Source organism: Gopherus evgoodei, chromosome 1 (genome assembly GCF_007399415.2).
Source record: "Gopherus evgoodei ecotype Sinaloan lineage chromosome 1, rGopEvg1_v1.p, whole genome shotgun sequence".
NCBI lineage: Eukaryota > Metazoa > Chordata > Testudines > Testudinidae > Gopherus > Gopherus evgoodei.
In genome coordinates, this window is record NC_044322.1 from 250,570,720 (window position 1) to 250,596,442 (window position 25,723).

A 25,723-nucleotide genomic window follows, 5' to 3' on the forward strand; every position below is an offset into this window, starting at 1 on the left:
GGTCAGAACTTTTAAAATCATTGAAGGTAGGCACTGCTCAGTGTCTTCTAGTCCTTAGAACTTGCAAGGCAGGGAGCTGAGAACAGTGTCAACTCCAAAAATCCATTCTCTCTGTCTCCTCCACGCTCCCTGTCACATTCCACCCACCCCCCTCTTTTGAAAAGCACGTTGCAGCCATTTGAATGCTGGGATAGCTGCCCACAATGCACCACTCCCAACAGCGCTGCAAATGCTGCAAATGTGGCCACACTGCAGCGCTGGTAGCTGTCAGTGTGGCCACACTGCAGCGCTGGCCCTACACAGCTGTACGAACACAGCTGTAACTACCAGCCCTGCAGAACTGTAAGTGTAGCCATGGCCTTAGATGTTTTGCAACTCCTGCCCCTGAGGTTAGCATGTGACCTACTTACGCAGCTCAGCTGGACAAGTAAATTGCTTCAGCTTCCTCCCCCCCTCATTACACAAGAGGGAACAGCCATACTTTCGCAGCCACCCAGCATTCCATGCATCATTCATATCATGATCAGAGCTTCTGGCTGATGGCTGCCTTTCACATTTATCCATCTAGGCTAATGGAATGTGGCACGTGCAGAGTTACGCGTGGGCTTGGACTGCAGCCACACAGAAAGTAATCTACTTAGTAAATACCCACCCAGCCCTTTTGTGAGCCCATGAGCCAGCTTGATCAGCAGAGGCTTACTGGCGTGGGTAAGCAGCAGCATATAACTGTTGTCTTCTCATGAACGTTTCCCCAACCTCTATCTCCTTCGGGGCCCTGCTCAGACACATCTGCCAGGTGTCTCCTGTTAGCTGATGCCACATTATTCCCACCTCAGAGAAGGCCGGCATTCTGAGAACTAGAGAAGTTTAGTCAGGAACAAACATGCAGTAGCATTAAAAAGAAGGTTACTAATATTCCAATTCACAAATAATTTACATTTAACAAAAATGTTCTGTAAAGGGAATGTCTCTGTGGGTCAGCTCTTAGTGACGTTTAGCCTGGCAAGTGGCAGTGTGTCCCAGGATCTAGTCCTTTGTTCACACAGTTCCTGTAGTGCAAGGCATGATCAGTTCAGAAAACAGTTTTACCTTCTCTCAAATCTCACTTTCCAAAAACAAAAAAAACACACACACACAAGCTGCCTAGGTCTTGAACTATAGAAATGAGTCATCTTTTATCCACAGTACCAACCACTCAGTCACTAAACCATACCACAAACTGCCTGCCTGTTACTGTGGGACTATAGTTTACCAGCAGTGAGCTGTAGCATTACTACTAGATCTAGGAGCAAGGCTATTTTCCCTTCAACAGTCAGGCATGGCTTTTTTAAAATAAATAAATAAATAAATAAATAAAACACAAGCTCTCTATACAAAAATTCTGCTTATTAGCCACACAGGAGCACCACCTTGTGGAGAAACTCATATCCCTTTAATATCCTTTGAATCCCTTGTAGTTAAATAGCTCCATATGTAATCAAGAGAAGGCTAATGCCTTACTAGGAGGCAAGAGGAAAAAAAGATGAGGCAATGAGTGTGGCCAACGTCAGGAACATTTTTGACCTGCCAAATGAGGGGAGGGTGCATGCTTCTCAGTTAATAAGTTTCACGGGCCTAAATTACAAACTTTACCCTGGAACTGTGCTTTCTACTGTATTTGTGCCTATGAGATCGAGCTGTCCAAAGAAAAAAAGGCACCAAGAAGTTATAAATTGTCATGCACTAAGAACGCCCTGAGATCTCGTGCAATCAGATTCTTCTGAGGACCTCGGCATCAGTCTTGCATTGCTAGGTTTTCCTAAATACAGGGATGCAGAAACCATGTGGTTTCGAAGCCTAAGATTCAGGAGAAGCTTTACTTTAAATGGAAGGGTGACATGCACTCAGAGCCAATTCAAGAAAGAGAGGATATGCCCTAGAAACAGATTCCTTACTGTTATACAAAAATCACTGCTGCCTCATTTCAGCCCAAGCTGTCCCACATACTACGGAATCCATTTCATCTGTTCCAGATGCCAGTACATTTACAGACCCATGCTAAACCCAGATGCATCACCAATACAGTCTCAGTTCTCTAGAGGGGTTATACAAGAGTCAACGAGCACCCCACCCAGCATAAAGTATATCTTTACAGGCTTTGAGCATATCACTGTGTGGTTCAAAACAGAGCTCTTAGAATAGGTGGAGCCACAGATAAGCCAGAAAGGAATGCCTATCTTCACAGATTCTTCTATCACTTTATGTTAACCATATTAAGGAGAGCTCTGCCAGCTTCCTTTCCTTCCTTCCCCACCCCCTCCAGTGCTCTTCCAAACAAACACCATCACTACACACCAAACAGCTAAGTTATACATTTCAGGATACACAACTATGAATTAAAACATTTTAATACATCAAATAGATAAGGCTGGAAGTCCAAGTGGTCAGAGAAAGTGTTAATTTAGTCATTCTGAGACCCAGAAATCCCACTGGCCAGATCATCAAGGATTAAACATTTGCAATATTAAATTTTAGGAGCAGACTGGGGATGCAGAGACCTGGGAGGAGAAAAAAATTGTTTTCCATTTTCCTGAAAAAAAAAAAAAAAAAGTTTGAGAATGAACAGAAAGGAGATTATCCATCTCACTCTGAAATAGGGAATAATCTGCAATCGCTGGTGTGTAGTCTGCCTTTGATTTATTTTTATACAAAGAAAATATGACCAAAAATGTTTAACACATCAGAAATCACCACAACGGCATTATAACCGGTGATTCCACCACATCCAAGGGCTAATGTGGTCTAATGAAGTGATCTTGTTGCACTCCCTTTTCTGAGTACCTGCAGTGAGCAGGTTCAAATTACCACATTTAAGGATTCTAGCCTACCATTAAATCCTTCAATTTAATTCAACAAAAGGTTGCTGTTTCAACCGGTTTTCACTTTAGAAAGCCTGAATACGTATAACTTGTCTCCTTTTTCGCCACACAGAGATCTGATTCCTCCCACCATTGCCCAACCACCAGCATGCAAAACCCTTCCCTATTACCAAGCACGGAATGCAGTACTATATTGCCACAAAAAAAGCTGCCTGAGACAAGCAACAAAAAGGATGAGTATATGAACAATTTTCACATGAAGAAAGAATAAAAGACTAAGACTATTCAGTTTGGAAAAGAGACAATTAAGAGGGGGATACCATAGAGGTCTATAAAAACATGAATGGTGAGGAGAAAGGTGAAGGAGGAAGTGTTATTTACCTTGTCACATACACAAGAACATGGGGTCACACAATGAAATTAACAAGCAGCAGTTTAAACAAACAAAAGGAAGTATTTCTTTACACAATACACAGTCAACCTGTGGAACACATTTCCAGGTAATGTTGTGAAGGCTAAAACTATAACTAGATTCAAAAAAAGAATCAGATATGTTCATGGCAGAAAGGTCCATCAATGGCTATTAGCCAAGATGGTCAGGGATGCAACCCCAATCTCTGGGTGTCTCTAGGCCTCTGACTGCCAGATACTGGGACTGGATGATGAGGATGGATCACTCGACTGCCCTGTTCTGTTCATTCCCTTTGAGGCTTCTGGCCACTGTCAGAAGACATGATACTGGGTTACATGGACCATTGGTGTGACCCACTATGACCATTCTTATGAGGCAAAGCCAACACTGTTTGATTAATATGTGCTACCACTGAATACAGTTATTTTGAAATAAAAACGCCTTATATAAACTTTCCCAGTTAGAGTCTCCTTCCTTGTATTTCCACCACATTAAACTTGTTTGTCTTTCCTACAATGCACAGTGTGTCTGTAGATTTCTGCACTGTCATCTCCAAGGCAGTACTGACTGTCTTGCTTTCACAAGTTGCCAATCTGAGAAGCAAGAAGGGGTACAAACTCCAATAAAGACCCTATTCGCCCTCATAATAGAAAGGGAAATGCCAAAGTACCAGTGGGGAAAAAAATTTCTTCTCTCCAACTCATGCAAGAGTTCCAGACATTGATAGCAGCTTGAAGTATAATACCTTACATATAACCCCTCTGAATTAACATTTGCCTCTTCCAGACAAAGCAAATCAAAGTTAAAATTAAACCTTGATCCAAGTACTAGGGCCAGTTTCCTTATAGCACTGAAGTCTTCTTACAAACTCAGCACCAACCCGGAAAGAGGGGGAAACTTTCAGCTATAAGTCACAATGAATATTCAAGAATCAATCTTTTACAAGTAGAAGAAAGGCAATTGCTTGAGAGTTCCAAATGCACCTCTCTTATACTAAAAAAGCGTACAGACACACATTTCACATTCAGCCCTCTCTCATACAAGCCATAGAGGAGGTGACAAGAATGCAAAGCTGGGAGGGGTGTGGGAGAAAAAAAGTAATGCAGCTACATTTCAAGAAACCATCTTCTAATTCTTCTCCTAGGTTTTCCCAAAGATTCTTTTCAATGAAGATGAAACCTAACTTTGGGGAACAGGGCATGCTGAGCTTGAAAACTATCAAAGAAATAGCCTCGGGGAAAAAAAAGCCTTACCAAGTTGTCTGGTCTTACTCTGCATTTTTCCAGGCACAAGAGTCGCTCTGATACAGCAGCACTAAGCTCTGGAGAAGTCAGAACAGAGAGGGAGAGAGAACTAGAGAGGGAGGGGGAGAGCATGCGCACTGCACGTCAGTTGTTTGTGCCCTAATACAGCTTCAGAGCAACAGAAGAGCTAAGCTGCTGCCAAATCAGCCTGGGGAACTGCTTTGCAATGGATCAAAATGAGAAAGGAACAAGATTTCACATGACCATTCAAGTTTTAATAAGCACAATGTCAGGACAGAAAGAATCATGCCCACAACTCACATAATGAGCTGTCCGGAGAGCTTTAAACATCATACCTGCCCTGTAGCAGAAACCATGCATAAACTGACAATGCGCAAATTAATGCAAAAGATATAGTCTACTAACCTATCACTCTACAAAGAGAAAGTGAGATGGCAATCTAATGAAATTGCCCACTTCTTTCCTGCACCCCTAAAAACTTAACCCACATCTATCTCCAGAAGGACTGGGTTTTCAGGGATTGCAAACCAGATAGGAGTAATCGTTTCCACTCTTAATTGGCAGCTATTATTTATATTTCAATTGCATGCGGCATAACCTTCCTTAATAAAAAGAGGAAGACCATCCCTGCCCTGAAGAATATACAAGCTAAAAGACAAAACACAAATGTTGAACAAGAGAATGGAATGCAACATTCAAGCAAAGTGACGAGGATAACAATAGGTGCACACTATGTTCTGATAAATATAAAGCTATTCCCAAATGCCCTTCTATCAAGCCATTATCTCCTGAGCTACCCTCCTCTACAAACACAAGTTACTTTGAAAATTGAGATTTAAACCTACTAAAATCCTTACTAAACCTCTATCTATGAACACTTGCTCTCCCTCAATACAGTGAGCTAATCCTCTGTTCCTTTCCTCTTCCCTGCAACCACCTTCTCACTCTGCACACGTCGCCACTTGAGCAGAGAGATGATAATCTAAAAGGCAGTTCTAGCCTCAGAGGCTCTTGGAGAGTAGTGGACAGGGCCAGCTCCAGGGTTTTTGCCGCCCCAAGCAGCAAAAAGAAAAAAAAAGCCACGATCGCAATCTGCAGGAGCTCTACCGCTGCTGCTTCAGTCCAGCAGCAGGTCCTTCGCTCCGAGGGGGAGTGAGGGACCCGCTGCCGAACTGCCGCCGAAGAGCCGGATGTGGCCACCCCAAGCACCTACTTGCTGGGCTGGTGCCTGGAGCCGGCCCTTGTAGTGGAGGGCCCACCCCACCATACTATATGCTAACTTCACTGACTTTCACAGGAAAGCTCCAACCTTCATTCCCCTGCCCAAGCGATTTAGCCTCTAATGTTAAAATTCCTGACCACTGCCTAGCCCATTTCCCCCTTTCAAAGAGTCAGAACCACTGACATAATCAGGACCCCTGACACTGTAGAACCACCTCCTTCTGGATGCTGTTTGCAGACATGGGTTGATGGGGCCATGTGTCCCCAAAATCCTGGCTCTATAGGAAAAAAATAGTATGAGAGAGGGAAGGTTCAGCTAGCCCCCTCCTCCTTGTTACTGAATAATTCCTTCCTGGAAGATGCTGGCTCCAGATTAAAAGCCCACACTCCCTTGGAAAAACTAGGGTGGATTGCAGCCCACATGATGCTCCTGGTTTCTGAGATCATGCATCCTCAAAGGCCTGACTCTGCAAAGGAGGCTCAACAAGTCCTCTTTCCTCTACCTTTGTCCAGAAGCTGACAGGCTTAAGCCGCTCTGGTATCGCTTCAGTTTTAAATGCGCCCTAAACAGGCACTACTGCACATGCTGCTTGCTCCATTTGCACAGTTTCAAGATGACAAGAATAATGAACTAGACAGCACTGGTTATCTGTCTGTCTTATCCTCAAATAGCTCTTGGGCAGCACCATGACTGCACTTCTCATTGTCCCTATGTCACCATTCACTGGAGATTAGAGCTGTGAGGATATAACATGGTAGAGTGGCACTATTAGTAACCTGCTGCAATCCACACAGAACTCCTAGGGAAAATACTGCTTAGAAACAGCCATGAAAAAGGTTTTGGCTAATAGCCTGCCATGGTTTCAGATACTACAAATAATTGAGCTACCTTCATTTCAGGAGCCCAAACAGTAACTCATACCCCACCCCCAGTTTCAAGTCTAGCTAGCATCTGGAATATGATCTCTCTAATCCATAACCCACAGAAAAATTGATATTGCCTAATGAAACTGAATATTTACATTACATGAAACAAAGGGCAAAAACATACTCTTTCTTAGAAAAAACATGTGCACAGGCGCCCCCACTGCATCTATGGAGCAAATGACAATGGGTCATTGCTGCCACATTTATTCAGTTGGAAAGTTTCCATCACCTCATTTCTTTCCCTGCCTTTTCTGTTCTGTTTCAAAAATAGTTCTGGCTTGTTTGCTATGCCACTTGTGTCATTCTGATTTTATGCCTGAGTGGGTGCATACAGACAAGCTCACGATCGACGGAATGCAGTCTACCCAGCCACATGCACAGTCACAAAGACAACACAAAGCACACATTCCCTCCCTCCAAGGCCATACTGGGAATCTGCTTGTTTTCAGCAGCTCTGGGCTGTAACAAGTATGTTTATAAAAGGCTTCAAAAAGGACACTGAAGAATGGAGCATGGCCTTTTCAGAGGTAAGGCATCAAGAACAGCAGCTTTATATAAGGCACAACACCAATAGTCTTCTTCCTTAAAATTGCAAACAGAGATTTAACCAAAAGCAATAAACATTTGAATCTTAGTGCAGTTACTAATTAAACCAAGGTCTAAAATGCATGCCAAGTACAACTGTCCCTGCCCATCCTGCACAAGTTGAATGTCAGACAGACAAAATGGCTGATTGCACCAGAAAAACAACCTATTAGTACCAATATAAGAAACCAGTACATCCTGTTGCCAAGAGGTGAAGTAGTTGGGGACAAGGAGGAAGTGAGTGAGTATGGAACTCCACTGCCAAAGAAAAATTCAGTGAAAATACTGAAATATGAGAAGCTGTTCAAATGTGATTTTTCCCTGTTAGGACTTTTTAATCACTGGATTTCCCTGACCAGCTTACTTTACAATAAAACCAACTTGCTGGAGTCATTTCACTAATCCCAGATTAATTCCATTTCAATCTGGCAATGTTCTACCTTCATGAGACAAATAATCTGGAAGCCCAACCTCTGGGGGTAGAATAAGGGGTTTTCACATTTTTGGTGGACTCCAACATGGATCAGAAATTGGATCTACCACACTCCAGTACAAAGTGTGTGGATATATATTTTTAAAATGTACCTTTCAATACACCATGAATCTCAAGCTCCAGGTTATTATGCACTTAAGAATTCTGCAACAAGATTTAGTGCAAGATTTAATTACTTACTGGATAACATGATGTATAATAAAAGGCACTCAAGTCTCCAAAGTGATGCCTACTGACTTTCCTATATGGAATTACTAAGAGATCATCCTCTGCCAAAGACATTTCAAAGTTTATGTCAAAGAGGGGAAAATATTGTACACAAAAACTTTCCAGCACTCACCAGAGCAGGGCAAAAAATTCAAGAGACCAAACTCTCCCACACAGTACATCTGTGGCTACTGGCCTATGTATATTTGTTTCCAAAGTACAACACTCTATACACCAGAAGAAAAGAAGCTAACCACACAGGAATAGAATTTGTATCTTGATGTGCTCAATACAAGGCTCAGTAATTTTTTCCATTGGAGACCCACTTCAACTCAATGGACAAGCCCATATCCCAAATCATATATCCCCCTTTAAGAGTATAAGCCTTCCTTTTTGGAGGCTAGCAAATCACTGCTCTTATCTCTACCTCTTGACTCACTAGCAAATCCTCTAAACCTCATTAGTAGAATGACCAGCAGACGGTGAGTTAAACAACATATATGGAAGCGCACACTCAAAGGGCTATGCAATCAACCAACCACTGCCTTCTTACCCATCCTCCTTGCTGTATGATGTAGTCTGCAGCATAGTCTTCTAAGTACGTCACTCCAAACTGCAAAAGTGCACCGATTGGCTCCTGGCCTCGTTTTGTCAGCTCCATCAGGAATTGCTGCAGCAGAACCAGAGGCACCAACACCTTAAAAAGACAAAATGATTGAGAATGATAACATATCCTAGATTCACCACCACTGTGAGAGAAAAGGGAGTGTTCATATAGTTTAAAAGCTAATGATCTTAGTCTACAGCAGGAATTCTCAGACTTTTATAGTGGTGACCCCTTTCACACAGCAAGCCTCTGAGTGTGACCCCCCCCCCATACATTAAAAACACTTTTTAATATATTTAAATATCATTATAAATGCTGGATACAAAACAGGGTTTAAGGTGGAGGCTGACAGCTCATGACCCCCCATTTAATAACCTTGTGACCCCCTGAGGGGTTCCGACCCCCAGTTTGAGAGCCCCTGGTCTACAGTTATACAAAGCTATGGTGGACTACATGCTTCAGTTTTACACAGCCATGGGATAAAACCAATATACAGAACCATAGGGCAGCAGCATTTCATCTGAGGTAAAGAGATTTCCACTTTAGAGTAGCTTCTGTGGTAGACCCTCTTACAGAAGACAAGTGCAATGCATTTCTGTGCACCATCCCTCTCCAACACAAGATTAGGGTAGATAACTAGATAGGTGACAGGACTTCCCCCTGCTCCCCACAGATGTTACATAACCTATAACAAATACGGATGGAGGCGGTGAGGACAATTTGAAGGGGAAAACAGGATAGTAACGCAAAATGTAACTAAGCAGCAAATTCACAGACACTCTTGGGCAGATGCATAGTGTTAGGAAATCCCTTCAGAAGGCTTATGTGTACTTTTGGAATGGGTGGGAAAGAACAAGAGCCCAAGTAGTGTAGCACGGCCTGCATGGCACAAGGTTATATCTAATGTTACAAAAGTGTCTTCATAAAACACTCTCTTCTGTGCTCAATTTAACATGTTTGTAACCTTCCAAAGACATTCGCCTTTTGTTCTTCCAATTTCTATTCTTGGTCTTCATACCCCGCTATCCTTGGTTTTGCCTAAGCAGAAAACAGCTGAACTTTTAAACTTTGAGCTTATTCTCCACAAGCACATAAATTGCCCTCGGTGCCAAGTTTGTATGTAGCACTTTGCCAAGTTTAGGGAAAAATGGTTTGAATTAGAGTCATCAACACTTGAAAAGAGCATATTGAGCAGGCACAGGAGAAACCATCACTAAGCTTTAAAGTACCCACTGCCCAATAAATGCACTGCACATCTATTCTCCATAAGGACTGACCAGTCCCCTAAGGGGTCACTAGAAAGTAGTTTAGGTTTATGAGGAAAAGGTTTGGTTTCTGACCACAGGAGCCAGGTCAAAGTCAAGACTATCTCCTAGAATGAATTCCAAATGCCAGCTTTCTTCTAACGGGAAGGCTGCTACCTCTTCGTCCTCCAGCCTGAACATCTTGCTCCAACCAGCATCTCCTGTGTTGGTCCTGGCCATACTCTCAGGGAGGAAAAAGGGGAAAGTGACATGGGAAAAACAGGCCAAGGGTTGAGCCTGGTACAGAGCCCAGGGTAGATTCCTACTCAGATGTACAGCTGTGAAAACCCAGATGGGGCGCACAAAGATGCCTGCTCACTGGGTAAGAGGTATTGGGTGTTTTGGCTGCTTGACAACTGAACATGGAAGACTGGAGGGGTCTTGTCAAAAGGGAAGGACAGAGTGTATTACATCTACCCTTGCCATCTTAAAGGTTAACAATTTCATTCATACGGTTGTGACTGAGATAACACTTTCATTTTAAAAGTACATTTTCAGATACTTCTTGCTCTTTCGGAATGAAGCTTCTCACACTGTCTCAGCACAGAAAGGGAGGGGGAGAGTCAGGAAATTTTATTCAGTTTTCTGAATTCCAGATTTACATGAACACATTGTATGGCAAGTTGATATGTAATTCCACAGCACTCCACTGCGCCATGCACTACCTATCTGTGTGGACCCTGCTGCCGCACATTAAAATTTCTCTAGCACGCACTGATTTTTTTTTTAAACAAGTTATAGCTTTATTCCCTCAGGTACTTTGGGCACACCTAGGGGGCCAAAATAATTTTAACTTTTAAACCTCAAACATGGCATATGCTTAGCCCTCAGTGAAGAGCTTGTACTTAAAGCTGGAGGGGAAAAAAGACTAGTTAGGAAATGAAGACTGACGGGCTGGATCACAGAAACCCCCTTGGGAACTGCCAGCTGATGTGTTGAGACTACTTCTGCCCCTGCTTTCTTGCCAGCTTGGGATTTGAGTGCCCTGCCTGGTTTGTGCCAGACAGGCTAGCCTGTGGCAAACCCAGGCCCAGGTCTGAACAACATCCCCCCAAACTGCAGGCTTAACTGAAAGCAGTTTAAGAAGTGTTCTTGTTTCCAACACTCAGATGCCCAAGTCCCAATGGGGTCCAAACCCCAAATAAACCCCTTTCACCCTCTAAAGCTTATACAGGATAAACTCAAATTGTTCACCCTCTATAACACTGATAGAGATATGCACAGTTGTTTGCCGCCCATCAGGCATTAATACATACTCTGGGTTAATTAATAAGTGATTTTATTAAATACAAAAAGTAGGATTTAAGTGGTTCCAAGGAGTAACAGACAGAACAAAGTAAATTACCAAACAAAATAAAATAAAACATGCAAGTCTAAGCCTAATACAGTAAGAAAATGGAATATAGATGAAATCTCACCCTCAGAGATGTTCCAAAAAGCTTCTTTTACAGACTAGCCTTCTTCTAGTCTGGGTCCAGCAAACACTCACCCTTGTGGTTACTGTCCTTTGTTGCAGTTTCTTTCAGGTATTCTTTGGGGGTGGAGAGGCTCTCTTTTGAGCCAGCTGAAGATCAGATGGAGGGGTGTCCCAGGGGCTTAAATAAATAGACTCTCTCTTGTGGGTGGAGACCCCCTCTTCTCCCCTATGCAAAGTCCAGCTCCAAGATGGAGTTTTGGAGTCACATGGGCAAGTCACATGTCCATGCATGACTCAGTTTTTACAGGCAGCAGCCATTGCCCATATGCTATCTTGAATGTCTCCAGGAAGGTTTCTTATGTGGATTGGAGTCTTCCAAGATTCACTGTTCATTAAGTGTTTCTTGACTGGGCACTTAATTTGCACATTCCTTTCTCAAGAAGCTGACCAAATGCTTTACTAAGGCTACTTAAAATCAAGCAAGTACTCCGCCAATATTCATAACTTCAAGTACAAAAATGACACATGCCTCAAATAGGATGAATATATTCAGTAGATCATAACCTTTGCAGAGATGTGTTACATGGCATATGTCGCATAAAACATTCCAGTTATGTCATATATCCATTCATAAGCATATTCGTATTAAGCATATTCCCATAAAGCATTACGGGGTGCAACATCACAAAGACATTAGAATGAATACTCGCATACTGCACATGACAGTGTCTTTCCTCCCTTGCATGTTAAGCATTTGATCTTCCTTAGGCCTGGTCTACACTACAAGTTTAGGTTGAATTTAACAGTGCTAAATCGAATTAACCCTGCACCCGTCCACACAACGAAGCCATTTACTTCGACATAAAGGGCTCTTAAAATCGATTTCTGTACTCCTCCCGGACGAGTGGCGCTGAAATCGATATTGCCGATTCGAATTAGGGTTAGTGTGGAAGCAATTCGACAGTACTGGCCTCTGGAAGCTATCCCACAGTGCACCATTGTGACCGCTCTGTACGGCAATCTGAACTCGGATGCACTGGCCAGGTAGACATGAAAAGCCCCGCGAACTTTTGAAATTCATTTCCTGTTTGCCCAACATGGAGAGCTGATCAGCACAGGTAACCATGCAGTCGAAGAATCAAAAAAGAGCTCCAGCATGGACCATACAGGAGGTAATGGATCTGATCGCTGTATGGGGAGACAATTCCATGCAAGCAGAACTATGTTCCAAAAGACAGAATGCCAAAACATTTAAAAAAAAAAAAAGTCTCCAAGGGCATGATGGAGAGAGGCCATAATAGGGACTCACTACAGTGCCGTGTGAAAGTTAAGGAGCTCAGACAAGCCTACCAGAAAACCAAAGAAGCAAATGGAAGGTCCGAGACAGAGCTGCAGACATGCCACTTCTACACTGAGCTACGTGCAATTCTAGGGGGGGCCGCCACCACTACCCTACCCCTGACCGTGGATTCCAAGAAGGGAGTACTCTCAGCCATGCCTGAGGATTTTGCGGACCGGCAATATGAGGACGACGATGATGAGCTTGCAGAGAGCACACAGCACACCGTTCTCCCCAAAAGCCAGGATCTTTTACTCAGCCTGACTGAAGTACCCTCCCAAGGCAGTATTCCGTACCATGAAACCATAGAAGGGACCTCTGGTGAGTGTATCTTTGTAAATATAAAACATGGTTTAAAAGCAAACTTTTTTAATGATTAATTTGCCCTGAGGACTCGAGATGCATTCGTGGCCAGTACAGCTACTGGAAAAGTCTGTTAATGTGTCTGGGGATGGAGTGGAAATCCTCCAGGGACATCTCCATGAAGCTCTCCTGGAAGTACTCCAAAAGCCTTTGCAGGTTTCTGGCCAGGGCAGCCTTATTCCGTCCTCCATGGTAGGACACTTTACCACGCCATGCTAGAAGCAAGTAATCTGGTATCATTGCATGACAAAACCTGGCAGCGTATGGTCCCGGTGTTTGCTAGCATTCAAGCTACATCCGTTCTTTATCTCACTGTTATCCTCAGGAGAGTGATATCTTTCACGGTAACCTGGTTGAAATACAGGAATTTAATTAAGGGGACAGAGGTGGCTGTTCCTACCGGGCTGTTTGCCTGTGGCTGAAAAGAAATCCTTCCCTGCAGTTAGCCAATGGGCGGGGGGGGGGGGGGGCATTGGCGCTGAGCTGTTCGCGTCTGGCTAGCAGGGATCTTCCCTGATACCAGCCACGCAGTGGGGGGAGGGATAAAGCGGTCATCCCAGACAACTGGATTGAGAGGGGGGTTAGTTTGATTTCTGCTGCTGCACGTTAACACGAAAACCGCAGCACTCAACGGCCTTTGCTTGGTATGGGAAAGGAGGGCACTGCTTTTATGAAGGTTGCAGAAGCCAAAAGACAATGGCTTACCATGGCTGCATGCAAGCCAAATTCTCTTGCCTGGCCCTGCATCTGTGATCTCTAAACACCAGAGCCGCAGGCACTCATTAAGATGCAAAATGCGACCTTGTACCAAAATCACATGCTATGTAAGGTGAATATTGTTGTTCATTGTGAAAGAGTATACTCATTGTTCTGTAAAATGTATCTTTTTAAATACTTCTCTCCCTTTTTTCCCCTCCCACAGCTGCAAGCCTCCCTCTTCCATCGCGAAGGCTCTCTCAGATAAGGTGGTGAAAAAACGCACGCGAGATGAAATGTTTTCCGAGATCATGCAGTCGACCTGCAGTCAAAGAGCTCATTTGAATGAGTGGAAGGACACAGTATCACAGTACAGGAAAGCGGCCAACGAACGTGAGGACAGGAAGGACATTCGAGATGAGAGGTGGCATCAGGAAGATCAGAGGAGGCAGGATGCAACACTGGAACTACTGCAGGATCACATGGACATGCTCTGGTGTCTGATGGAGCTCCAGGAATGGCAGCAGGATCACAGAGTGCCGCTGCAGCTCCTGTATAACCGCCCTCCACCCTCCCCAAGTTCCATAGCCTCCTCACGCAAATGCCCAATAATGCGGGGGGGAGGGTCCGTGTACCCTGCCACTCCACCCCAGTGGACAGCCCAAGGAAAAGGCTGTCATTCAACAAGTTTTGAAGTGGCATTTTCCTTCCTTCCCTCCTCCCATACCCCATATGGGCTACCTTGTTGGTTCTCTCCCTATTTTTATAATCAATTAATAAAGAATACATGGTTTGTAAATGATAGTGACTTTATTTCCTTTGAAAGCAAGCTGTGATTGAAGGGGGGAGAGTGGGTGGCTTACAGGGAATAAGTCAATCAAGGGGACAGGTTTTCATCAAAGAGAAACAAACAGAACTCTCACACCATAGCCTGGCCAGTCATGAAACTGGTTTTCAAAGCTTCTCTGATACACAACACTTCCTGGTGTGCTCTTCTAATCGCCCTGGTGTCTGGCTGCATGTAATCAGCGGCCAGGCAATTTGCCTCAATCTCCCATCCCACCATAAATGTCTCCCCCTTACTCTCACAGAGATTATGGAGCACACAGCAAGCAGCAATAACAATGGGAATATTGGTTTGGCTGAAGTCTGAGCGAGTCAGTAAAGTGCACCAGCAACCCTTTAAATGTCCAAATGCACATTCTACCACCATTCTGCACTTGCTCAGCCTATAGTTGAACAGCTCCTGACTACTGTCCAGGCTGCCTGTGTATGGCTTCATAAGCCATGGTATTAAGGGGTAGGCTGGGTCCCCAAGGATAACTGTAGGCATTTCAACATCCCCAACAGTTATTTTCTGGTCTGGGAAGTAAATCCCTTGCTGCAGTCGTTTAAACAGAGTAGTGTTCCTAAAGACGTGAGCCTCATGAACCCTTCCCGGCCATCCCACATTGATGTTGGTGAAACGTCCCTTGTGATCCACTAGTGCTTGCAGCACCACTGAAAAGTACCCCTTGCGGTTTATGTACTGGCTGCCCTGGTGCTCCAGTGCCAAAATAGGGATATGGGTTCCATCTATTGCCCCACCACAATTAGGGAATCCCATTGCAGCAAAGCCATCCAATATGACCTGCACATGTCCCAGAGTCACTACCTTTAGTAGCAGCAGCTCAGTGATTGCTTTGGCTACTTGCATCACAGCAGCCCCCACAGTAGATTTGCCCACTCCAAATTGATTCCTGACTGACTGGTAGCTGTCTAGCACTGCAAGCTTCCACAGGGCTACTGCCACTAGCTTCTCAACTGTGAGGGGTGCTCTCATCTTGGTATTCTGGTGCTTCAGGGCAAGGGAAAGCAAGTCAAAGTTCCATGAAAGTGGCCCTATGCATACGAAAGTTTCGCAGCCACTGGGACTTGTCCCACACCTACAACACTATGCGGTCCCATCAGTCTGTGCTTGTTTCCAGGGTCCAGAATCGGCATTCCAGGGTATGAACCTGCCCCATTAACAGCACAATCTCCAAAGCACTGGGGCCCACGGTTACAGAGAATTCTGTGTCCATGTCCTCATCGCTCTCATCGCCACGCTGCCACCTCTCCTCACCTGGTTTTCCAGGTTCCGGTTCAGCATAAACTGCACAATAATACGCGAGGTGTTTACAATGTTCACAACTGCTGCGTTGAGCTGAGCGGGCTCCATGATTGCCATGGTATGTCATCTGCACAGGTAATCCAGGAAAAAAGGTGCGAAACGGTTGTCTGCCGTTGCTTTCATGGAGGGAGGCAGAGGGGGGCCTGACAACATGTACCCAGAACCACCCGCAACAATGTTTTTCACCCCATCAGGCATTCAAAATTTCAATGAGCAGGGGAGACTGCGGGAACTATGGGATAGCTACCCACAGTGCAAGACTCTGGAAACAGACGTTAGCCTTGGTGCTATGGACGCACATCGCCAAATTAATGTGCTTAAAGTGGCCGCACGCACTCGACTTTATACAATCTATTTCCAAAAATCAAATTCTGTAAAATCAGAGTAATCCCATAATGTAGACATACCCTAATTCTCACTAAACCTGAGCAGGCCTGAAGAGTGAGACCTCAAATTCAAGTCTTGATCTTCAGTTCCATGCACAGCAGCATACAAGGTCTGATTCTGCTCCCACTGACATCATTAGGAGGTCTGTCATTGACTTCAGGGGAGGCAGGATCAGGCTGCCACAGTGCTACCACAAAGTTGGATTAAAGAGCCTACAATATCCCCATCCTGATTAAATCACAGTTACCTTTTTATATTTATTATGTGCAAAAAGGATGCATGACTAAATGTCAGAGTTGAGATTTTACCTACACAAAAGTAAAAAAAAATAAGTCCCATAAGCGACTATGGCTCTTTCCACTATTGTACATAAGCATTAACAGAGCCCTTCATTACATGAGAACCCAGAATATATGCAGCAATACTAAAGGCTATGTGCATTATAGTGCACAGAGAAAGTGTGCTACTTAGGACTAAGTAGAACTCGTCAGAAAAGGGGAGTGGGGAGATTAGGGAAAACTTCATACAAATTATTGAACAAAAAAATGTATTTTTTTTTTTAATCAGGACAACTGTCATCCACAACTTTCTGACTAGCTGTAACGAGATAATTCTCCATTTAGTTACACCACTACAATTCCACTAAGCAAGCAAGGCTACACCAGTGTAACCAAGAAAATTTAGCACAAACAGTACACAACTCAATCAGGTTTTGAAGGGGCAGTGTAGGAAAAATAGAGTAGCTCCTTCATTTGTGTAATGTTTCACAGTAGTCATATCACATGAAACCTTCAGCAGACTCATTCTTCATGTCCTATCTTCTAGCTTCATGATTATGTGAACCTCCTTTTCTTACAAACTGCCAGCCCATTTAAATGCTTAGTCGATTCTCAATTATCCTTACATAACTGGTATCTTCTGACTCAATTCACAAAACGAGGATTCTACCGCAAAATTATTGGGAGTGGTATATTTAAGTAATTATATTTTTTGTAATTACGTATTTTGGAGGTATAGATAAAAATAAAGTATCTAGCTCACAGATTTCAAATATGGCTACTAAAGCTGGATTTCTAAAACAGATTAGAGAGATCGATCTTCTTAAAGAAACAATAATTTACTCTCTGAAATAAGGCTGCTCCTAAAAAAAGTTGAAGGACAACATTTAAACAGCACAGGAGAAGCCTTAAGGCTCCTACATGTTACTTTCATATCAGATTCTGAAGAGAAAGCATTTTTGACTATTGAAATTCCTTACCAACCCTCCCCTAAACAACCCTCCAGACAATTTCCAAAACCCGATGCGGCCCTCAGGCCAAAAAGTTTGCCTGCCCTGGTCTAGAGTCACTAGGCAGTTCTGCCATATTGGAAACATTCTAGAGAGTTTTCCATTGAAAATAACAAATGCAGCTTTATTTAGTATTGTCTCCTTTCTGCTCATGTTTGCAAGGTGCATAAGTTCTGTGAAAAACTGTACTGTTGAAATATGGCAACTGTTCCTGATTCTACACCAGACTGATGAAACGCACGTGCATACTTATTTCTCAGTCAACCAATTTTATCACTGCAGACCAACACCAATAGAGAGATTCTGTGCTGGGCCTCACAGAAGGCACATCATCTTTCTACCTGGATTCTGGGCCATCTAGGGGTCCATATGGCTCTTGGTGTAAATTAGCTCAATCCAACTTGATTATAGGTTGTGTCACTTCCCACTCCTGTCTCTAGGCCAGAAGCTGAACGTGGAGCAGCACCGGGTCAAGAAAATTCTTCCCCAGCCAGCTGCAGCACCTCTATGTCCCCTATATGCTGCCATATCAACCAACATACAGAGTCCAGGACAGGGACCAGAATCAGAACCTAATTTTAGATAACGTAGAGAAGCTGAACGATCTGTGTTGGGATCTGGGAGCCAGCCATTCTTAGCTCTTTCACTGACTTAATGACTTTGGGTATCACTTAACTTCTCTGTGTTTCAGTTTCCCCCATCTGTAAAATAGGGAAACTTACTTCACATGGGCATTGAAAAGTGCTTTGAGATCCAAGGCATTCAAAGTATTTTGTATTAATTTTATATTCAAGATATCTCTATTAAACCAGTATCAAATCATGGTGGAAAGTGGTTTACTTCTGACACTGGGTTCCTCACCATGCCTGTACTGCTAAAGGGCATCACGCTATTTTTCATCTGGCAGAAGTAGCTCAAACTAGTTTGAATGTGAAGGTTTTTTTTTTCCAGTACTAGTCACAGGCTATCTGTGGCAAGAAAAGCATTGCACTGCATAAACTGCCAAATGCTATGCTGAGAAAAATGGGTGTAGCTTTTTTTTTTTTTTTTAAACAACAAAATTACTTCATCTTTCCAGCTTCCGTTTTATTTTTTTCTAAGCCAGATAAAACATAAACCCAGACAAAACATGTGCTGAGGCATTCCACTTGAAGACAAATGATTTGTGTTTACCCTTTAGATGACTGTTTTCTGCTGCATCTCCTGTGCATCTTTGGTTCCTTAATATGCCATGTACTTTTTGGAACAGATATGTTAAGCAGCACGGAAGGGGAGTGAAAATTTTTTGTTCAGATGTTTGCTTTTAGTCAAGCAAGGGCTTATTTCAATTCAGTATCCCTATTCAGAATTTTACTAAAAGGCTAAATGACTCCTCTGCAATGAATAGCATTCCTTGGCAAAAGCAAACTTGACAGGGCACTTAAGTACAATTTAAGATCCAATGTTACTTCATGCATAGGTGATGAAAATTTTGAAAAACTATTCTCTTTAGAAAAAACTGATATCAAATCTGCCATCTTCCCTCAGATTTTTATTATTGGGGACATTTTGCATGGAAACAGCATCTGCCCCTCCTTAGGAATTTATCTGCTCCTACTGTTGGCTTCCCCTCCTGAAATGACACCACTCTGTTTGCGACAACAACTTCGGGTAACAGAAGTTAACATGAGGAGCAGATAATCTCCCAAGGGAAACAGTGTCCATTTCTGTGCAAAGTGCCCCTTGTAATAAAAATACAAAAAAAAAGCAGACAGACATCTGACATAAAAGCAGATTTATTTGTCAATGAAAAGCTTTCCAAAATTTTTTCCCCCTAAAATGTTTGGAGCTCTGAGAATATAATACAAATTCTGGAACAGGGCACAGAGCAAGTGACCAAAGTATTCTTACCAGTCTAGCCTCACACTTTGTAGTAGTCAAATCTAATTGGTAGGTCAAGACACCTCAACTTATAAAAACTATAGATTCTTCTAATTTATCTTAACAGCATCTTCTTATCTGTTTTTTCCAAAGGGGAAAAAACAGATAAGGAGAACTGGAGAACACTTAGGCAGCTATAAAAAGACACGAGAGTTGTTCTCTTTTATCCTAACTGTTGTTTTTCTACAAAATGATGTCCAGGAGAGAGAGAGAGGAATTTAAGAGGAAATGAAACCAATACATTCGTACTCCATCTATTCAAAAAAGTATTATTAGAGGAACTGCTACACATTCCTGGAGGATAAGGATGCCCCACGGAACGATGTAGGAATATACTGTATTTATACTATAAACTTTCCATTCTGGTTTGCTGAAACAGTATCTTGTGGACTAAAAGTTTTTCCACTGGAAATAAAATCTGACAACCCTGGATGGTTAATTCTATCAGGTCCTATGCAATATTTGTCCTGATGAGGCTGCTCCGGCAAAAAAGATGCAAGCATCTAAGACGTATTTTGGTTGAGATTCTCAAACAAAAGCTAGTTTAGGACCAGAAACTCCATTGGCTGGAAGGAATTGCACAGGCTTGCAGATTAAAGGACTGAATAACCAGACCCAAAAGGTGGAAGATCTACTTGGCTGCAAAATCTTAGTTCTAGTAAGTTATATGGGTAGGAGACTACTAAATTCTTAAGAAAATTTGGTAAGAATTTCAGTGCAGAGGATTTTAGTTATGGAAATAAAATACTCAATTATTTGTTCATGCATTTAGTTAATTGTTAAGGTATTTCTTGAGTTTTGGTAATTACTTTTGAAAGCCTGGGTCACTATTTTCTATTTTTATACAATTTTGTTATTATACTTGCAAATAAATCTTTTATTCTTTCCTTATATGGTGGCTGCAGTCAAGGAAGGAGGATAATATAAATCCAAATTAATTATCTCCAAAAGAAGCTACTTAACATGTTAAAGGGAACAAGAAAATAACCTCTCCCTCTGAAACTGTTATACAAGAAACAAATGAGAATTAACTTGGCAACAACAATTCTAATTTAGATTAAAACCACTGACAGAAAGTCCAAATTCTATGTTCCCATTGGCTACTGTCTATATTCAAGGTTGACATATTGCACATGCTCAGATGTACTATGTTTAAAAAAAAAATGGCTGACAGTACACACAAAATGATGATATCCACCAAGGGTAAATCAATAGTGCCTGTGTAAAATACCTCCTTTAGTTTATCAAATTATTAAATAATTATGACATTTGTAACCATCATTTGGGCAATATTTTACAGCTCTTCCCCTTAAGCCCAAACACTATATTTACATACATATGTAGACATTACACGCTCCACCTATGTCTTCTTATAGCTTGTGATCCTATAAGCTGCCTAGCTGACAGGATTCTGAGACCATTACGTCACTGTAACCGTGCCTCAGTGGGTCACAACTGAGGATGCCAAGATACACCCCAACTGGTGGCTAATCACCCACAGGATATACCAAACCAGCAACAAAAGTAAACTTCTGTTTCACCACACCGGCTAGCAAGAGTACATAAAGACAGTTTCCTCAGGCATTTCAGGTTTTATATCACCATCAGAAACATCGGATTCAGAGATGAGTGGTTCTTTACAACCAGTCTCATCAAATAATAGGTTCTTCTGATCCCAAAGGACCAGCCACACACCCAGGTCAATATATAACTTATATCTTACCCAAAAATCATCCTGATGCCAATCCTTTAGTATCTAAAATCTAATGGTTTATTCATAAAAAGAAAGAAAGGTGAGAGTTAAAATTGGTTAAAGGAATCAATTACACACAGTAATGGCAAAGTTCTTGGGTCAAGCTTGTAGCAGTGATGGAATGAACTGCTGGATTAAGTCAAATCTCTGGAATACATCTACAGCTTGGATGGGTCATTCAGTCCTTTGTTCAGAGCTTCAGTTCGTAGCAAAGTTCCTCCAAAGGTAAGAAACAGGATTGAAGACAAAATGGAGGTGTTTCCAGGGCCCTTTATAGCTTTTTTCCATGTGGAGGGCATCCCATTGTTCTTACTGTGGAAAATTACAAACTCCATCTTGTTGCTGGAGTCCCATGGGCAATTCCCATGTCCAGGCATTTCGCCTAATCACAGCAGGAAATTCCATTCAGTGTAGATGGGCATTTCCCATGGTTCATTATTAGTTAAATGTTCCTTTGACAGGTCACTCAATTTGACTAGTCCCTCCAAGATGTGCTGGCTAGCTACCTTGTGGGCATTAACCCAGGAGCAAACATTTGACATCCAAGTATAGTAGTGCCAATACTTATAACTTCAAATACAAAAATGATACATGCATACAGATAGCATAATCATAACCTGCAAATCGTAACCTTTTCATAAACACCTCACTTGACAACCTTTATACAAGATCTCCTGCAAATACAGAACAGTGGTTGCAACAATGATCTATATGGTCATATTTTAAATCAGACAACATCACAGCTTGTGATCCAATAAGCTACCTAGCTGACAGGATTCTAAGACCGACAGTAGATGCCATGTTGCACTCCTAGTTCATCAACAGCTTCTGATGCCAAAAACTACTGAACAGTTAGCCATTGGAGAGGGACTTATCACCCTGAAAGTCAAAAGAGAAACCTCAACCCATGAAAAATCAATTCTGCAGCTGATTTAAGACCCTGTATTTGAAAAACTTATATTTAGTGCAGCTCTTGGGGTTCATGCCTTACTCTTCTGCTTTTTCCAGTTACAATAGAGAAAAATATAGTGCCTAACTATTATCTCAGAGTATGTGTCTGAGTGTGAGAAGTATTTTTTTAAAATGAGGAACATTAACATTTATTTAAGAGTGGCTACAAGAGGCACAACCCATATGGCAAGATGACTTACAGAGTATAAGGTATGCAGACTTTAGATTTTCTTGTGGCCTTAAAAAAAAAAATTCTTGTCCTTTCTGATGAAAATGGATCTCCAACAAGAAACTTATGCCTTAAGTACAAGCATTATAGTCAAAGGTATTACTTCTCCACATCTAGAGTTGATCCGTTTTCAGCATAAAATTTCAATTTCCATATAAATGATAAAAGTAGAAGATAGCTGCAATACACAAGTACCAGACAGTTAATTTGTTTTTTTAAACTAGTGTTAGGTCCTCTAATGACATAGACAGAAAATATAGTAATGCAATGTTAATGTTCAGATTTTAAATTGAAGAAGTCAAGAAATTCAGAGTTGAACTTTGTGGGAACTTCAGTTCTGGATCCCTGGGCTTCTAGAATCATAGAATATCAGGGTTGGAAGGGACCTCAGGAGGTCTAGTCCAACTCCCTGCTCAAAGCAGGACCAATCCCCAGACAGATTTTTGCCCCAGATCCTAAATGGCCCCCTCAAGGATTGAGCTCACAACCCTGGGTTTAGCAGACCAATGCTCAAACCACTGAGCTATTCCCATGTCTTTTCATTTTGTATTATAATCCCATGAGATTTCAAATTAGGCAGGATCAAGCAAAACTGGCACCATCAAAAGTATCTCAATGCAGCTATCATTTACATCAGTAGGAAGTAGTTTTGCCATTCAACATGTAGCACTCTTTGCTGGGTCAGTGCAGAACCAATGCTCCAGCTAACATCAGGCTGGACCTATGCTCTCTTCTGAATGAGAAAAAAGGACCTGTCAATTTGTGGCCATTAAAAAAATCTCAGCTTTTGTGCCCAAACATACAAGGGTAAAAATAGAGTGTTAGCCTCAGTACAATGGCTATATTCTCACTAAGGTAATTATATTAGACTACCTAAAATTCTATACGAAGTTTCAGCTAGAAAAGAAATTAACTTTTTGTCTTGTCCTGCTGCATAGTGTAGCTGTGTACTGTTAATAAAATACTGCATTTCATCCCAGAGGTGGCTGCTTTTGTCTTCTAGATCAAGTAACTTCATTTATAGATTTTGCATTTCATTTTGCAATTCCTCTGAGAAACATCTCAAGATAGATGGATCATACAATGTAGTGCAAAGCGGAATGCAGAGGCCTCAGATTATAGAAAAAATGCAGTATCGCTATATCAGCAAAATCGACTATCACATATTGCACAATGACATAATAAAAGCCCTCTTGCAGCTCACACTCCTATGATAGTGATGCTGAAACTGCTGCAGGAAGCTTAACTCAATTTTCTGAGCCATTAAAACCTCAAAATCTTGGAGCGTGTGGTTATCTTTACTTTTCTTGGAACTAGATTAACAAGTGAAAAGAATATAAAAAGTTAAAACAACTGAGAAGGGATTGCAGAGAAGTATAATAGAAACATTCTTAATTCTCACTACAGAACTGCTACAACAGCAAATGCTTCTAGGGAATTTTAAGTTTTTAATAACTGGCATCCACGCATCGATGTCAAGCAACAGCAGCCCTGTCTCTTCGTCTTATTACTTACCCAACACCAACATAAAAAGATTAGATTAACAGAAAATACATTAAAGTGCAGTCCAGCAAAAAAAAAAAAAGAAAAGAAAAATTACCAAATTGCATATCATACAATTGGAATGGACCTCGAAAGGCCATCTAGTCCAGTACCCAGCACTTGTAGTAGGACTAATCATCATATCTACACACACACACACACACACACACACACACACACACCTTTTTGAGGGGAGACGATATTGGACTCTGACTCATTTATTTCTGGTTCTGAGTGCTACTAAATATGGACTTCAAATAGGTGTGTATATCCTGCTATGGCAGCATTATAGGGCAAATCTTCCCCATTAATTTCAAAGTGTTAAGAACTCCAAGTTAAGATAATTCTGTTATTACCTTGCTCCATCCACTGGCATGAGCATCTGTCTCCTGAGTGCGTTCTCGGTATTCCTGATAAGTCACTGGCCTGCAGGAATTAAAACACCAAAGGTTATAAAGAGAAAAAACAAAGATTAAAGTTCTTTCAGTTCCCAGGTAACTAAGTATTCACACATCCACTGCATGCAATTACAAAGCATGTCAAAATGAAGTTTAAAATTAGAGTGCCGCTTAAAAATTAACCAGACAGCATTTATATCTCGGTGCTATAATCCAGAGTTATTTCTTCCATAAAACAAAGCAAATTCATTTTTAGGGAATTAAGTAAAGAAAAACTGATCATCCTGCAAAGGGGGAACTATCCTCTGACATTAGTGGTCCATAAGCTCTCCATTTCCTGCTTACCAGTTACCAATAGGAGCAGGGAAATGAACGGAAGATAAAGGAGCTCCCTCTCTGTATGAGGCCGTCTGAAAGATATAGTGTGTATATTTCTAAAGGCGCACATAGATGGTTAACAAGATCTGAGAGTTTGTAGAGCACTGCAACAAAGACATTTTTATCCTAAGGGTTTAGTACAACTAAGTTGGTCTCTGAGCATACATCATATGCTAGGCAAATGAAAGAGCTACAAAACTACTATTTCTGTACACAGGTAACTCACATGGGTCACCCAAATACCAGTTAGCCTGTAGAGATCTTAGCACAGAATTATCATTAGCACTATGTACTGCATCAAAATAAAAATTAAAGTGGAACCAAATCAGTGCTTAGTACTCATTCTTTTTCTAAAAAGTTAGAGAATTTTCAGCGTTAGCTGATGTGACAGCCCATGGGCAGCACTATGCCCTTCCATACACAAGACATCTTCATTTCTTGGCTCAATAAAAACCGGACATAAGGGAAGTTTTTGCATTTATTAGCTTCTGAAGATGGAGGACATAGTGGCTAGACCACGTTTCAGCTGGGCAGATCAAGGAACAGAGCTGATTGGCTCCAGACAGTCCTGGTCAGATACTCTAGACGTAACAAGAGACCTTTTCTGTGGAACTGAGGGTAGCATCTTTGGGATTCAGTCTGGTGTGATCTTAGCTGGTCTATGAACAAGTGCAAATAGACCCAATTTGCATACCCAAGGAAGTGTGACAATCCACTCTCCATTAACACCAATTTAATTTATTAAGTCAGCAACTGGACCACTTGATTCACCACAAGAAGGTGGTCTAGTCAAGGAACTACTTACACATCTCATTACCTCTCAAAAGCCTACATGAAAGTCACTCTCCTCATAAGGGCCCAAAGATCCCTCCTCAGTGCTCATACGAGGTACTATAGGCCCACACTATCAGAACTGAAAAACTTGGCAACTGATACTCTGGGATTTCAGTACCTTGTCATTTAAAAATATCAGGAACAGCTATGCAAGAAGAGTTGTGGGAGAGTAATACTCAAAGAGCAGGCAGAGGACA

General features: G+C 42.0%; 1 protein-coding gene across 5 annotated transcripts in view; it reads right to left on the reverse strand.

The window, feature by feature from the left end:
• BCL2L13 (BCL2 like 13) overlaps positions 1 to 25,723 on the reverse strand; it is an 80,084-nt gene that overhangs the window by 21,631 nt on the left and 32,730 nt on the right. For 4 of the 5 annotated variants that reach the window (XM_030542850.1, XM_030542841.1, XM_030542845.1 and 1 more), the window contains 2 exons: positions 24,273 to 24,342; positions 8,522 to 8,665 (listed from right to left, as the gene is read on the reverse strand). In XM_030542850.1, coding sequence (XP_030398710.1) covers positions 8,522 to 8,665; positions 24,273 to 24,342 — 214 coding nt within the window. Of the gene's footprint in view, positions 1 to 2,369; positions 2,570 to 8,521; positions 8,666 to 24,272; positions 24,343 to 25,723 lie in introns of those variants that run through there. The other variant, XM_030542855.1, reaches the window with a different exon arrangement.